The sequence below is a fragment of the Bufo gargarizans genome, chromosome 11, assembly GCF_014858855.1.
Source record: "Bufo gargarizans isolate SCDJY-AF-19 chromosome 11, ASM1485885v1, whole genome shotgun sequence".
NCBI lineage: Eukaryota > Metazoa > Chordata > Amphibia > Anura > Bufonidae > Bufo > Bufo gargarizans.
The window spans coordinates 51,771,610-51,788,266 of NC_058090.1; the positions used below are offsets into that span (position 1 = coordinate 51,771,610).

Genomic DNA, 16,657 nt, shown 5'->3' on the forward strand with positions numbered 1-16,657 from the left:
CCCCTCCACTCTGAGTGGTGGCTGCAGCATCCAATCAGGAGACCAGTACAGCTGTTCCTCAAAGCAGATGGGATGCACTTCAAAGTGAAGCTCCGCCTCCTGGGCACTTGACAGAATAAAACCTTCAAATTCACAAAAAAAGTTATGTGGGACCGTGCTGCTTTCTCCGCCCTTTAGAAAAAGGTCCCTCCCTTGTTCGTTTCAAAGGTATATAGTAGACACAGGAAGATGGCGATCTCCGCACGATCCACAGTCCTCTTTCTATGGATGGCTCTGTGAAATACCAGAAGGTCGCACCAGTAGTGAGGCACCATCGACCAGTTTGCTGTTAAAAGGATTTATTTATACTCACAAACATCCATGGATAAAAGGCACATCAATGATAAAACATCCTCAGGATTCTGCCCGACCTGGGTTTCGCTCGTGCTTTATCAGATGATAAAGGCCCCATAAAGGGTATGTTTGTCTTGCGTTCCCCAGCCCCTACTTAGAGCTGTTAGCCACTTAGCATGGTCAAAACTAAACTGCTGAAAGACTCCTTTTAACCCCTTGAGGACATGCACCATACATGTCAGAATATGGCGATGCAAAGAAAGAATACATATTTTCAAAAGTTTTTATTTTTATGTACTAAAACAAAAGAAAAACTACACATATGGTATTGCTGTAATCGTACTGACCCAGAGAATGACAGACATATGTCAGTTTTATCGCATAGGGAACACTGTAAAAACAAAATCCATAAAACTGTGGCGGTAATGCGTTTTTCCCAGTTCCACCCCTTTTAGAAGTTTTTCAAGTTTCAACACTTCATTGTATGTAACCGTTAGGCTAGTTTGACACTTGCGGCAGGACAGATCCGGCAGGCTGGTCTCCCTGTCGGATCCGTCCTTCCGCTGTTTCGCCGCTCCGTCCCTATTGACTATAATGGGGACGGGGGCGGAGCTCCGGCGCAGCACGGCGAAAGCCGCCGGAATAAAAAGTCCTGCATGACGCCGTGAACCGCCGTGCTGCGCTAGAGGTCCGCCCCCGTCCCCATTATAGTCAATGGGGACGGAGCAGCGGTCCGGCGATACGGCGAAACAGCGGAAGGACGGATCCGAAAGGGAGACCAGCCTGCCGGATCCGTCCTGCCGCAAGTGTGAAACTAGCCTTAATGGTGCCTTTTTAAAAGTGCAACTTTTCCTGCAATAAACAAGCCCTCATATGGCTATAAGAATGGGGAAAAAAAAGAGTTATTGCTCCGAAAAGGCCAGGAGTAAAAAAAAACAACAACTGAAAATCAATATTAAACAGCATAACAAACATTTGCAGATGAATTGTACAAATAATTTCAACATATTTTATGATTTTTAGTGCTAACCGCCGCAGTGCTGGGGTCCTAGGTTTAACCGCAGACAACATCTGCATGGAGTTTGCAAGTTCTCCCAGTGTTTGCGTGGATCTCCTCCGGGTTCTCCAGTTTCCTCCCACAATCCAAAGACATACTGATAGGGAACTCAGATTGTGAGCCCCATTAGGGACAGAGAGTGATGATGTCTATAAAGCGATGCAGAATATATCAGCGCTGAGTGAGTAAAATAAATATACTTGCGCAGACCGGTAAAAATGTGAAGAAAAAAAAAACGGATCCATTCTTGCAATGCATTTGTAAAACGGATCAGGATCCTGATCAGTCTTAAAATGCAATCAGTCGGCATACGTTTTGCCGGATACGGCAGACAGTTCCGGATTCCTCTGCCGCCAGTGTGAAAGTAGCCTTACAGGGAAATGTATCTGGTAAAATATTATTAGAAAGAGAAACATTATTAAAATTATAATTTTATTATAAATATATTAAGATCTTTAATGTTTTTATGTGACTATCCACATAAAAACCTTGAAATATGTTCAAATTGTCACAGTGCCCACTACAGCACTCACAAGAGGCTAACACTTCTGTTTTGTTGTCAGTTTTGCCATATAAACAGGGGCAATTCAGCATAGTCAGTTCATTACCATTAGAGGGTGGGCAACTTAAAGGGGTTTTCCAGGATTTAAGAACCGATGACCTATACCTTGGATAGATCATCAACTTAAGGATTTAAAGGGGTTATCCCATCTTAGACAATGGGGCATATCGCTAGGATATGCCCCCATTGTCCGATAGGTGCAGGTCCCAGCACCTATATCGAGGACGGCGCGGGGAGCACTGTGGCTGGAGGACCCCAGCGCTCGGCTATTTTCGGCGGCCTCATAGAAATGAATAGAGAGCGGGTGCACGTGCGCAGTGCGCTCTCCTTCGCTTTCAGGGCTCCGTTCTCGATATACAGTACAGACCAAAAGTTTGGACACACCTTCTCATTCAAAGAGTTTTCTTTATTTTCATGACTATGAAAATTGCAGATTCACACTGAAGGCATCAAAACTATGAATTAACACATGTGGAATTATATACATAACAAAAAAGTGTGAAACAACTGAAAATATGTCATATTCTCGGTTCTTCAAAGTAGCCACCTTTTGCTTTGATTACTGCTTTGCACACTCTTGGCATTCTCTTGATGAGCTTCAAGAGGTAGTCACCTGAAATGGTTTTCACTTCACAGGTGTGCCCTTTCAGGTTTAATAAGTGGGATTTCTTGCCTTATACATGGGGTTGGGACCATCAGTTGCGTTGTGGAGAAGTCAGGTGGATACACAGCTGATAGTCCTACTGAATAGACAGTTAGAATTTGTATTATGGCAAGAAAAAAACAGCTTAGTAAAGAAAAACGAGTGGCCATCATTACTTTAAGAAATGAAGGTCAGTCAGTCCGAAAAAATTGGGAAAACTTTGAAAGAGTCCCCAAGTGCAGTCACAAAAACCATCAAGCGCTACAAAGAAACTGGCTCACATGCGGACCGCCCCAGAAAAGGAAGACCAAGAGTCACCTCTGCTGCGGAGGATAAGTTCATCCGAGTCACCAGCCTCAGAAATCGCAGGTTAACAGCAGCTCAGATTAGAGACCAGGTCAATGCCACACAGAGTTCTAGCAGCAGACACATCTCTAGAACAACTGTTAAGAGGAGACTGTGTGAATCAGGCCTTCATGGTAGAATATCTGCTAGGAAACCACTGCTAAGGACAGGCAACAAGCAGAAGAGACTTGTTTGGGCTAAAGAACACAAGGAATGGACATTAGACCAGTGGGAATCTGTGCTTTGGTCTGATGAGTCCAAATTTGAGATCTTTGGTTCCAACCACCGTGTCTTTGTGCGACGCAGAAAAGGTGAACGGATGGACTCTACATGCCTGGTTCCCACCGTGAAGCATGGAGGAGAAGGTGTGATGGTGTGGGGGTGCTTTGCTGGTGACACTGTTGAGGATTTATTCAAAATTGAAGGCATACTGAACCAGCATGGGTACCACAGCATCTTGCAGCGGCATGCTATTCCATCCGGTTTGCGTTTAGTTGGACCATCATTTATTTTTCAACAGGACAATGACCCCAAACACACCTCCCGGCTGTGTAAGGGCTATTTGACCATGAAGGAGAGTGATGGGGTGCTGCGCCAGATGACCTGGCCTCCACAGTCACCGGACCTGAACCCAATCAAGATGGTTTGGGGTGAGCTGGACCGCAGAGTGAAGGCAAAAGGGCCAACAAGTGCTAAGCTTCTCTGGGAACTCCTTCAAGACTGTTGGAAGACCATTTCAGGTGACTACCTCTTGAAGCTCATCAAGAGAATGCCAAGAGTGTGCAAAGCAGTAATCAAAGCAAAAGGTGGCTACTTTGAAGAACCTAGAATATGACATATTTTCAGTTGTTTCACACTTTTTTGTTATGTATATAATTCCACATGTGTTAATTCATAGTTTTGATGCCTTCAGTGTGAATCTACAATTTTCATAGTCATGAAAATAAAGAAAACTCTTTGAATGAGAAGGTGTGTCCAAACTTTTGGTCTGTACTGTAGGTGCGGGTCCCAGCGGTGGGACCCGCACCTATAAGACAATAGGGGCATATCCTAGTGATATGCCCCCATTGTCTGAGATGAGAAAACCACTTTTAAGGGGTTGTGCCACTACAGCAAATAACATATATTATGTAGAGAAACAAAATACAAGGCACTTGCTAATGTACTGTGATTGTCCATATTGCTTCCTTTGCTGGCTGGATTCATTCATCACATTATATACTGCTTGTTTCTACGGTTATGACCATCCTGCAATCCATCAGCAGTGGCCGTGCTTGCACACTATAGGAAAAAGCTAGCCTATGTGAGCTCCCATGGTCCCAGCCAACAGAGATATATAACAAAGTGATATTGCTGTCAAATTCCATAAAGCATATATTACATCATATATTAGGGTGTGTATCAGAACAGCAACATAGCAGAAATAGAGAAAAAAAGGCGAATTAGGAGTACAGATGAAGTACATAAATATATCATAGTATTCTAAATATCTTATATCCAAGAAGATTGAAAAGGGGATCAGGAGCAGGGTAACACAGAGGTCAGAAGACTCCTGGTGCATAGTTTGAACCTGTAGAAAAAAGTTATGACTCTATATAAATATTCATAGGCGAGCACTGCATCTATGTGTAAATGCCTAGATGCATCGATATTCACATGCTAGTTTTAATATATACATTAATAGAACATAATCTAAGGGCATTGTCTAATGGGTGCCAAAACAAACGAAAAGGCAGCGTCCAAGTATCTGTGATTCATCTAAGTATAATAAAACAGAGGGAGACAAAGAGACTAGATAGTGTCCAACCTGAATGTAGAGGACGTATGGTATGGTGGATGGCAGGTATCAGGTGAGCCGCAGCTTCTGAAATGAAATAGCCGCACTCAGCGAGGAACGCCGTGCGTCTGACGTCATCGCGCCGGTGCGCGTGACGTCACCTGATGTTTTGCGTCATTGCGCATGCGCCGTGGCTCAAATCGGGCGATTCAGGGTATGGGCACTCAATAATGTAATTAGTAAGGCGGCATCAGCAAAGGGAAAATCAGATATTTACGGTTCTCACCTATATGGTGAGCTAAAGAGGAACTAATTAAGAAAATTGTTCATTTGGCAAAAACTTTCATTTGGCACCAAGACAATTAAAGTAATAGGGAAGTGAATATGGATATATCTACGCAAAACTACTAAGAGGGCATATATACACTTGAAAATTATCAAAGATACTGTACTATACTATGTGGAAACACATACCACTTGTAGATGTGCTGTGGGGATCATTTTGTCTGTAAAGAGTGAGGGAAAAGAAAAATTGTTATTATCATTGAATGTCATATAGTGATATTGTTTAATACATAACTTCCACAGTAGTTCCACATCAATCAGGGTAGAATATTCAAGAACTATTCCTATATAGTATATAGAGAGTCATTGATCAAACAGACATCGTATTAGTATATTTACACAACACAAAAATCAAAGTCCCTGTTCAATCCGTATGGTGACAAAGTGTTCAATTCAAAAATCCAAAAGGATTCACGTTGTTTTAAACGTGCAATCCGATTGCCTCCTCTTCTTGCCACCGGTACATGTTCCAGTACTTGGTATTGAAGTTGGTTGATGTGATGTTTCGCGGAAATGAAATGGTACGGAATAGGAAGTTCGATTTTATGGCAACGGATGTCAGATTTATGTTTTGAGATACTTTTCTCACAAATGATAACGCAGTTACTCCTGTCTTCTATGTATTGCCTAAAATACATAAAAATCTTACCAATCCTCCAGGCAGACCGATTGTAGCCTCAACTGATTCCATTTTGTCCCCAATTTCAATCTTCCTGGAAAAAATACTCACTCCTCAAGTGAAACAAACTCGATCCTTCCTTCTAGATACAAGCCATTTTCTGTCAATCATTTCTAATTTGGCCAATGTTACCCCTGAGTCTCTCTTAGTTACTCTCGATGTTAACAGCCTGTACACCTCTATCTCTCATGATAGGGGAGTCCAGGCGGTTACATCACTTCTAGCCACGTCCAATCACTCCCCTGAATCACAACATTTTTGTGTGACATATTATAAAATAATTATTTTATGTTTGGGGACGATTACTACCTTCAGAAACGGGGTACCGCTATGGGGGCAAATGTAGCGCCACCTTATGCGAACACCTTTATGGCTAAATTCGAAGAAGATTTCATCTATCCCCATCCACTTTTTCAAACATATGCAAATACGTGGTATCGATATATAGACGACATTTTCTGTATTTGGCAAGGGGACGCATCATCATTTTCCGATTTTTTTGACTATATTAACAGACAAGATCCTGATCTGACCTTTACTTCCCACATCGATTCACAGTCTATCAGCTTTCTGGACACTGTAGTCACTAAAACACAGGAGGGAAAACTCACAACCGATTTATATAGAAAACCAACGGACCGTAACACACTTCTTCATTACTCCAGCTGTCATCCTAAAAACACAAAACATTCACTTCCACGCTCCCAGTTTAAGCGTGTAGCAAGAATTGTCAAAGACCCTATACTTAAAAATCAACGTCTGACTGAGATGGCCCAAAAATTTCAAGAGAGAGGATACCCAACCACACTTCTTCAACATGAACTCACCCTGGCCCAATCCAATTCCCTTATTACACCTAAACCACCACCCTTGCCACGGGTTCCTTTGGTATTGATCATCCGATCGCACCAAAAATACAGTCAATAGTTAAAAAATACTGGCCCATTTTACATCAATCATATCCCACTGTTACTGAATTTCAACAGCCCGTCCGCATGTGCTACAAGAGACCGGCCAATTTAAAAAATAAACTGGTACGTGCCGACATAGGTCCCCTCAGACCAAAATTGAGACAAACCACCTTAGCCCCCAAGAAAACAGGTACATATCCCTGCCTCAGCTGCGCTCAATGCACTAATGTAATTAGAGGCAACAGAATTCTACACCCACACTCAGGAAAGGTATATCATGCTAGGGATTTTTTTACCTGTAACTCTTCCTATGTAGTCTATCTTATTAAGTGCCCGTGCGGATTAGCTTATGTAGGTGAGACCACTCAGAATGTTCGGGACCGTATCTCAAAACATAAATCTGACATCCGTTGCCATAAAATCGAACTTCCTATTCCGTACCATTTCATTTCCGCGAAACATCACATCAACCAACTTCAATACCAAGTACTGGAACATGTACCGGTGGCAAGAAGAGGAGGCAATCGGATTGCACGTTTAAAACAACGTGAATCCTTTTGGATTTTTGAATTGAACACTTTGTCACCATACGGATTGAACAGGGACTTTGATTTTTGTGTTGTGTAAATATACTAATACGATGTCTGTTTGATCAATGACTCTCTATATACTATATAGGAATAGTTCTTGAATATTCTACCCTGATTGATGTGGAACTACTGTGGAAGTTATGTATTAAACAATATCACTATATGACATTCAATGATAATAACAATTTTTCTTTTCCCTCACTCTTTACAGACAAAATGATCCCCACAGCACATCTACAAGTGGTATGTGTTTCCACATAGTATAGTACAGTATCTTTGATAATTTTCAAGTGTATATATGCCCTCTTAGTAGTTTTGCGTAGATATATCCATATTCACTTCCCTATTACTTTAATTGTCTTGGTGCCAAATGAAAGTTTTTGCCAAATGAACAATTTTCTTAATTAGTTCCTCTTTAGCTCACCATATAGGTGAGAACCGTAAATATCTGATTTTCCCTTTGCTGATGCCGCCTTACTAATTACATTAGTGAGTGCCCATACCCTGAATCGCCCGATTTGAGCCACGGCGCATGCGCAATGACACAACACATCAGGTGACGTCACGCGCACCGGCGCGATGACGTCAGACGCACGGCGTTCCTCGCTGAGTGCGGCTATTTCATTTCAGAAGCTGCGGCTCACCTGATACCTGCCATCCACCATACCAGACGTCCTCTACATTCAGGTTGGACACTATCTAGTCTCTTTGTCTCCCTCTGTTTTATTATACTTAGGCCTCTTTCACACTTGCGTTGTCCGGATCCGGCGTGTACTCCACTTGCCGGAATTACACGCCGGATCCGGAAAAACGCAAGTGTACTGAAAGCATTTGAAGACGGATCCGTCTTCAAAATGCTTTCAGTGTTACTATGGCACCTATTCAGTGTTACTATGACGCTATTAAAGTCCTGGTTGCCATAGTAGTAGTAGGGAGCGGGGGAGCGGCATACTTACCATCCGTGCGGCTCCCGGGGCGCTCCAGAATGACGTCAGAGCGCCCCAGGCGCATGGATGACGTGTACATGCGATCACGTGATCCATGCGCTTGGGGCGCCCTGACGTCACTCTGGAGCGCCCCGGGAGCCGCACGGATGGTAAGTATGCTGCTCCCCACTACACTTTACCATGGCTGCCAGGACTTTAGCGTCCCGGCAGCCATGGTAACCATTCAGAAAAAGCTAAACGTCGCATCCGGCAATGCGCCGAAACGACGTTTAGCTTAAGGCCGGATCTGTATCAATGCCTTTCAATGGGCATTCATTCCGGATCCGGCCTTGCGGCAAGTGTTCCGGATTTTTGGCCGGAGCAAAAAGCGCAGCATGCTGCGCTATTTGCTGCGGCCAAAAAACGTTCCGTTCCGGAACGGAAGACATCCTGATGCATCCTGAAGGACGGACTGTCCATTCAGAATGCATTAGGAAAATCCTGATCAGTATTCTTCTGGCATAGAGCCCCGACGACGGAACTCTATGCCGGAAGACTATAACGCAGGTGTGAAAGAGCCCTTAGATGAATCACAGATACTTGGACGCTGCCTTTTCGTTTGTTTTGGCACCCATTAGACAATGCCCTTAGATTATGTTCTATTAATGTATATATTAAAACTAGCATGTGACTATCGATGCATCTAGGCATTTACACATAGATGCAGTGCTCGCCTATGAATATTTATATAGAGTCATAACTTTTTTCTACAGGTTCAAACTATGCACCAGGAGTCTTCTGACCTCTGTGTTACCCTGCTCCTGATCCCCTTTTCAATCTTCTTGGATATAAGATATTTAGAATACTATGATATATTTATGTACTTCATCTGTACTCCTAATTCGCCTTTTTTTCTCTATTTCTGCTATGTTGCTGTTCTGATACACACCCTAATATATGATGTAATATATGCTTTATGGAATTTGACAGCAATATCACTTTGTTATATATCTCTGTATAATCCAGAACTATGTACTATCTCCCACACAATATAACATATGTACTATAATTACTGCTTCATTATAGGCCGTGAACAAGATCTCGGGATGAGATCAAAACGTTGGCCTTAATCTAAGTTTCTGGATGGACGAATAAATAACTACCTATTCTATACCTGAGTGCCGCGGTTTTATATATTATATGCTGACTAAATTACCGCTGAGCACCGGAATTTATCTACGGAGTGCCGTCCAAACTACTTCTTAACCAGCCAACAGAGAGACTGCCACTTTTTTGTATAGTGTGCAAGCATGACCACCACTGATGGATTCCAGGGTGGTCATAATGATGGAAACGAGCAGTGTATAATGTGATGGAAAAATGAAGCCAGCAAAGGAAGCAATAGAGACAAACAAAATACATTAGTGCCTTGTATTAACTTTTGCTACATGATAAACCCCACTTGCTGAAGTGACACAACCCCTTTAAAAACTGATAACCTGTCCCTAGGATAGATCAGCAATATCAGAGCAGCTCCACCACCAGAAATAATGCTGGAACTACACATTGTGTAGGGCCCAAGCTGCTTATTGTTCCAGATCAACTCCCAATCAAGTGATCGGCAGGAGGTCAGACCCCTAACAATCTAATATCGATGACCCACCCTAGAGATAGGCCATCAATTGTTATATTGTGGAGAACCTCTCTAATGACAGCTCAACTGTACTGTTGGAGGTCTCAATAAGACAAGATAGCATAGCTATACATATGGTTCTCTTCAGGCTATGTAGGCGAGTACAGAAAGTAGTAGGCTCGCTTACATAGTTTGTTCTAGCAAGATTTTCTCACGAGAACAGCTCTTTTTCTCCCTGGCTCAGAAATGGTCTGCAGCGATTGGACAGCGCCACAGCCAGGGAGGAGGAGATGCCCAATGAGAAGAGCAGAGGTCTTCTCCTCCCTGTACCAATGCTAGTAATCAGGGGTGCACCACCAATGAGGCCAGGTGAGGCGATCACCTCAGGCAGCACCGGGAAGGGGCAAGCGGGGGCAGCGGAAGGGCCATGGGCAATGAGCGCTTTCATTGTGGCAAAGATGTTAGGTTGAGAAATTGGCATGGGGGAGGGGCGCCGTTTCAGTTTTTGCCTCAGGCAAGACTACTGGACTACAGTATGAGGTATTGCTTTTATTTTAAAAAATAAAATAAAAATGATGAAAGGTCTTCTTCAAAGGAAGCAGTGTAATATTATAATTCCCCCCTTGTGGTGGTGTTTGAGGGGAATTGAACATTTGCTGTTGCTTTCCCCCAAAGATTATAGCTAATGACATGTGGACCCACCCTACTTCTCACAAACAGCATTGTCCAAAATGGACGAACCCTTTTAACAGTCAGAAAGTAATAACGGAAGATTTACTAAAGATTTATTTCAGCATAACACTAAGAGGTGAAATAGTAACCCAGGACCTAATGAGTACAGCGCACATGAACAAGGAGCAGTCCGTACCGTCAGGCTAACTTTCTCAGACACAGCCATGTCTTGGGAACCTCGTAGGAAGCTCTCTTCACCCCGGCTTCATCATACGGAATGTGCCAAGAAACATCTGTATTCTGCAGGATGGTGTCATAAGTCAGGATTGGCTGTAGGAACAAAAACAAGGGTTAATATAACATCTCATTCCACATATGGACCACAATTATTTTTTTGATAGCCACTACCTGGTTATGAAATCTGGTGGGAAATCAGTATATGTCCTTCTAATAAACTCCTTTACTCAGCCATGAATGGTATATATATAAGCAGCAGGCAGTATGCTTGTAGGAAAGTATATCCTATCAGTCTATGCTTTCAAGCTGCACCGTTTCTTCTCTGTTGGCCTCCTGTTGTTGTCACTCATTGCAAGGATAGTTTATCGGTACTTACAAGAATAGCATTGTTGACCGGCGCTGTCCCTATTGTGGTCACTAATGTTGAGTAAATCAAAATATCTGAAGTGGACTTTGATCCGAATTTCACAAAAAATGTAATATGCTGCAAAGCCGAATTTCCTTGCTCTTCCTGGTAACAAATCAATTTTTCCTGAAATGGCGATTAAAAAACCAAAGCATACTCACCTCATCCATTTGTGCGTGAAGGCCATCTTGATTGCAGAAACCATGCAAAGTCTCACGCGGAGTGACATGTGATGACATCTCCGCATTCAGCCAGCGTGATCCACCGTGCGAGTTTTCATGCTGTGTCATTAATCAAGATGGCCGCAACAGCCTCTCCATGATCAAATGGATATGGTGAGTTTTTTTATTTTTTAACTGGATTAACCCCTGAAAGACCTTAATTTTAATCTCAGATGACGCGATCAGCGATGAACGCAACATCTGAGGGGTTTAACGATGAAGGGGGCTGAGCAATTGCTGTTCCCCGTCATTTCGCCCGCTACATACAAAGGAATCCGCTTTGTCACAAAGTAATTTGTGAAATTCGGTGAAGCAGTCAAATCAAATTTTTCATAACGTCGCTCATAGTGTTGAGCGAACTTGTGTTTTAAGTTCGGCATCTAAAGTTCAGGTTTGGGTTATCGAAGTATCCCGTTATGGATTCTAAATTCCGTTATGGTCCGTGGTAGCGGAATCCATAACGGGATACTTTGATAACCCGAACTTTAGATGCTGAACTTAAAACGTAAAGTTTGCTCAACACTAGTCGCTCATCTCTAGTGGTCACTATTTAGCCAGTCCCTGTTTGGTGTAACCATATGGTAAGACGACCGTAAAGTCCACATGCACAAATAGTCCAAAGGACAATGTATTACTGCTTCAAACTACTATGCGAATGAGGGACAGAGATCCATTTCTTATGGACAACTATGCAAAAAATATGTCCAGCCGTCATGCGTGCTGCTATTTTAAGCAATACCACATTATCTACAGTAGACCAGCTGCCGAGTGACACAAGTCTTACTTCTTTTGGACTATTAGTTTTACGTAATGTTTAAACTAGTTTTGGAAACTCATTTTTAAATAAGGTTACGTTCACAGTAGCGTTTTGAAGCCAGCAGCCTGATCCGACGGGCTGTTCCGGCATAAATGCTGGCTGTCATCTGGACAAAACCCACTGCATGCAGCAATACCTGTCCAGTCGAAACCCAGCATTTATGCCAGAAAAGCGTACAGATCCCATTATAGTCAATGGGGATCTGATGGTACTCGGTTGTATCTGGCAATGCCGGATACGGTTAGTTCCGGTAGTCAGATCTTCAGCCGGGTCAGGACACCGGAATTCAAACGTAATTGTGAGCGGGGGTCTAACCTATTAGGGCACTCTGAGTTAATAGAGGACAGCCATCAGTTAGTGTGTGTCTATCTGGAGGGCCTTACATGTTTGAATATTACATTGACAGTCCATCTATTTTAATTACACCAAACACTTAATTTTCCATGTGGTGGCGCTGCAGGGGAAATAACATTTGTTGAGAGGTTCTCATGCAGATGCTGATTAAATCATGAGGGTTTCAGCATCGGAAATAAGCAGCTGGCCTCCTCTTCGCCCAGCAATACAAGCTGTTTACCAGGGATCTTGTGAGAAGGTCCAGAGACCAGATGATTGCCACAGTGGCTCTCATTAGTTGCCTGTGGCGGAAACACCCTAATGTTGTGGAAAATAATGAACAGGTATGTTAGATTTTAACATGCCTGACCCTTCGTTCCTCCAAGAGATAAGCCCCGGTGTCTGGCAGGGGTTTAGGCCCCTGTAAAAACTAAACACTAGGACAATCTGCTGAAGCATGTTTATGAAGGAGATTGTCGTCCCGATCACTTATGGAGTCATGATAAAAATGATGCACTGTGCGGGGTCTGAAAGGGAGGTGCATGATTCTGGTATTTAAAAGCTATGTACACCTGTGGGGGCTATTTTTTAATCGCTGCATTGTACTCATATTAAGCTAAAAATATTTTTTTGTAATTATTCTTTATTAAAAATGTTGAGCCCCTTTAACTGTACAGCCTTGAGATTTTCTAGTAGCAGGCTCTGTATTTTCACTATTTTCTGTCAGGCAGCTCAGCTGATGGCCTCCTATCGCTGACCTCCTAAACCCTCATTATAGCTCAGTTCTTATCTTACTGATAAAAATATGGCTTAAGTGTGTTTATTACCTTTGAGTAATTTAGAGATAAGGTTTATCAGATGACACACACACAGTGAAAGTACAATTTACACAGCTAGACTGTTAACCCTTTGTGATAGATGGCTGAGTATTTATAATAAAGACCAATTGAACAAAAACATTTTTTTTAGCCCAAAATGAGTAAAATGCCGTCATTACAAAAAATGCCCCCTAGGCGTACCCCAGTGCATTTAGATTTTCCTGGAGTGTTTCTTCAACAAATCACTACCATCATTGTCTGTAGTCTCCTTATGGAAATGCATGTACATTTGCACGTTTCTAAAAGTGATCGAAAGAACAGATTCCCCTTGATGATAATTCTCCACTAACACCTGAAAAATGCATGTGAACACACAAACTATGGCAGTCAGGCACCTACCCATGTGCTACTTATCTCTCTGGGAAGAATTGGTAAAAGTTGTCAAAATGTAATAATGGAATAAACTCAAGGAAAACATTATATTACGAAAGTAATGACTATTAGCAAATTGTGCAAAACTGGACAACCCTATAAAAAAAAAAAAAAGAGAACAATTTAAAATTGTTATTACCCGTAAATGAACATTCCCTGAGGAGTAGAAGGGAAGCACCAGCTGGTGACCCCGCTGCCACTTGAAGAAGAGACGCTGTGTTTCTGTATTGGGCAGACAAGCTTTGTGGTCCCTTAGAAGATCACTGGTAATGAAGCAGCAGTGACTACCAGAGCTTAGACAGGCATACAGTAGGAAAGGGTCATCTAGTGATCTGAAAGAAGAGAACATAAACCACAATTCAAGAGCATGTGAGGCAAGTCCTTCAGGCTTTGAGGTCAAAAGTAGATGTGGATCACAAAGAGAGAGAAAGTATAAAGGACAGATACTACTTAGCCTCTCATTTCTAATCCACGCCTGTCATTGGCTTAAAAAAACTGCATCAGAAAACCGGAACACTAGCGGCACGGACCTCCGGCAGGCTGTTCCGTCGGGTGAACAGCCTGTTGGATCCGTCCTGCCGCTAGTGACCATGTGCCCCCGGACTGCCGCTCTGTCCACATTGACTATAATGGGGGCGGGGCGGAGTTCCGCCAGAGGCACGGCGAGAGGCTGCCAGAATAAAACTACGACATGTCCGACATTTATTCCGGCAGCCTCTCGCCGTGCCTCCGCCCCCATTATAGTCAATGGGGACGGAGTGGCAATCCGGGGGCACATGGTCACTAGCGGCAGGACGGATCCGACAAGCTGCTGGAGGTCCGTGCCGCAGGTGTGAAAGTAGCCTTATAATCAGCAAATTACCACCTGCTGGTTATGGCACCCAGCCCCGGCCCTAAGATGTAGGCTTCTTGACTTAGACCTCACTGCAGAGCCATTGAAAGCCAAAGTGCAGCGCACTTGGAGTAGTTTCCCCCCCTTCAGGTTTTTTTTAATAAAACTTTCAATACCCTTTTGGCTACATTCACACAGCCGTATCCGCTTTGCAGTCCACAAACCGCGGATTTGCAAACTAAGGATACCAGCCGTGCGCATCCCGCAATTTCCCACGGGTCCTATTATAGAAATCCCTTTTCTTGTCCACAAAATAGACATCTATCATTTGCGGAATGGCCACATGGCAGAAGAAAGCATTTTTTTGCAGCCCCATAGAAACTAATGGGTCCGCATATGGATACAGACCCAAGATACAGTTGTGTGAATGCAACTTTAAGGACATGTCCTAGTTTCATACTTAAAGGAGTTGTACAGCTTCCACTAATTTTATCTAGACCCTGGACACTGCTATACCTCCCTTCTGCTCTGTAACACTGCCAAGGGTCTGGCGTATAAACCTCTGGACCGGATCACATGTGCCACCGTGGCCAATCACTGGCCTCAGCGGTTATGTGCCCCCCAGTGGTATGTCACTGCTGGGTCATGTGGCACTTGGGAGCACATCATCACTGAGGCCAGTGATTGGTCACAGTGGCACAAATGTCCATGTCCGGCAATTTACATGTCAGTGATTGAAAGGAACCAAACGAGACCCTGGAACAGAATGGCAAGGAGCAGATGAGTGCATTTTTGTAAATAAGGTAAAGCACTGTCCAGGGCCAAGATAAAACTAAGGTAGAAAAAGGACAACGCATTTCAGACTCCAGCAATCTTGTTTTTTCAGCTCGCCACATTTTAAAAGTCATAATTATTTTTTTTCATCAACTTAGGCTACTTTCACACTTGCGTTTTTGCCTGATCCGGCTGGGATCAGCAAAAACGCTTCCATTACTGATAATACAACCATCTGCATCCGTTATGAAAGGATTCGGTTGTATTATCTTTAACATAGCAATGACGGATCCGTCATGAACACCATTGAAAGTCTGTTTTCTATTGTGGGTCATGCCAGATCCGTTTTGCTCCGTATCTCATGACGGAAAGAAAACCACAGCTTGCTGTGGTTTGCTCTCCGATATGGGAACGCAACCAAACGAAACGGAATGCATTTTGGAGCACTCCGTTCTGTTCAGTTTTGTCCCCATTGACAATGAATAGGGAAAAATTTAAGCGTTTTTCTCTGAGATTGAGATCCGGATCTCAATACCGGAAAATGTAAATGCAAGTGTGAAAGTAGCCTAAGCCATATGGGGGCTTGTTTTATGCAGGCAGAGTTATATTTGAATGCCACCATTTTCAGGTATAACTTTTAAAACACTTTTTAGGTGACTGAGAAAAAACAGCTCAATTTTGCCATTTTGTGTTTTCAATATTCACAGCATAGTAAAAATGACGTGTTAACTTTATTCTGTGGGTCAGTACAATTATGGAGATACCAAATTAGGTTTTTCTTATGTTTACTATTGTTAAAAAAATTTAAAGATATTTTTTTAGAAATAAAATTACTTTGTGTTGTAATATTCTGCCATCCATAACTTTTAGTTTTCTACCGACCATATGTGTCTTGCCATGTGCATGCCACTATTTTTTTCGATCTCCTGTGGAAATGTCCTATTTTTTCCCCCACAAAATGGACAAGAATAGGACATGTTCTATATTTTTTGTGGGGCTGCAGAACGGACATACGGATGTGGACAGCACATGGTGTGCTGTCCGCATTTTCTTGCTGCCCCATTGAAATGAATGGGTCCACATCCGATCCGCAAAAAATGGATGTGCACCAAAAATACTGTTGTGTGCATGGTGCCATAGCAGCAGAGAGGGTCAGGAGGCTGTACAAAGCAAATCAGAGTGTGGAGAGGTGGGCTGTAGGGAGGAAAACCTACATGAGGCAGTTTGCAGGAAGAGAATCACATAGGCTGTTTACTAGTGTAGAGAGAAAGCAGAATATCCACGGCAAACTGTGCAGGGCAGAGGGTCAGCACA

At 43.0% G+C, this 16,657-nt stretch overlaps 1 protein-coding gene across 5 annotated transcripts in view; it reads right to left on the reverse strand.

Annotated features, from left to right (window-relative positions):
- Positions 1–602: 602 nt before the first annotated feature.
- LOC122921693 (protein only RNase P catalytic subunit) overlaps positions 603–16,657 on the reverse strand; it is a 109,393-nt gene continuing 93,338 nt past the window's right edge. The window contains exons 6-9 of one of the 5 annotated variants that reach the window (XM_044271868.1): positions 13,877–14,069; positions 10,670–10,803; positions 5,192–5,223; positions 603–1,539 (exon numbers count right to left, since the gene is read on the reverse strand). In XM_044271868.1, the coding sequence (XP_044127803.1) occupies positions 10,672–10,803; positions 13,877–14,069 (325 nt within the window). In that variant the 3' untranslated portion in view covers positions 603–1,539; positions 5,192–5,223; positions 10,670–10,671. Of the gene's footprint in view, positions 1,540–1,715; positions 1,777–4,294; positions 4,511–5,191; positions 5,224–10,669; positions 10,804–13,876; positions 14,070–16,657 lie in introns of those variants that run through there. The other 4 variants (XM_044271864.1, XM_044271866.1, XM_044271867.1 and 1 more) reach the window with 4 other exon arrangements.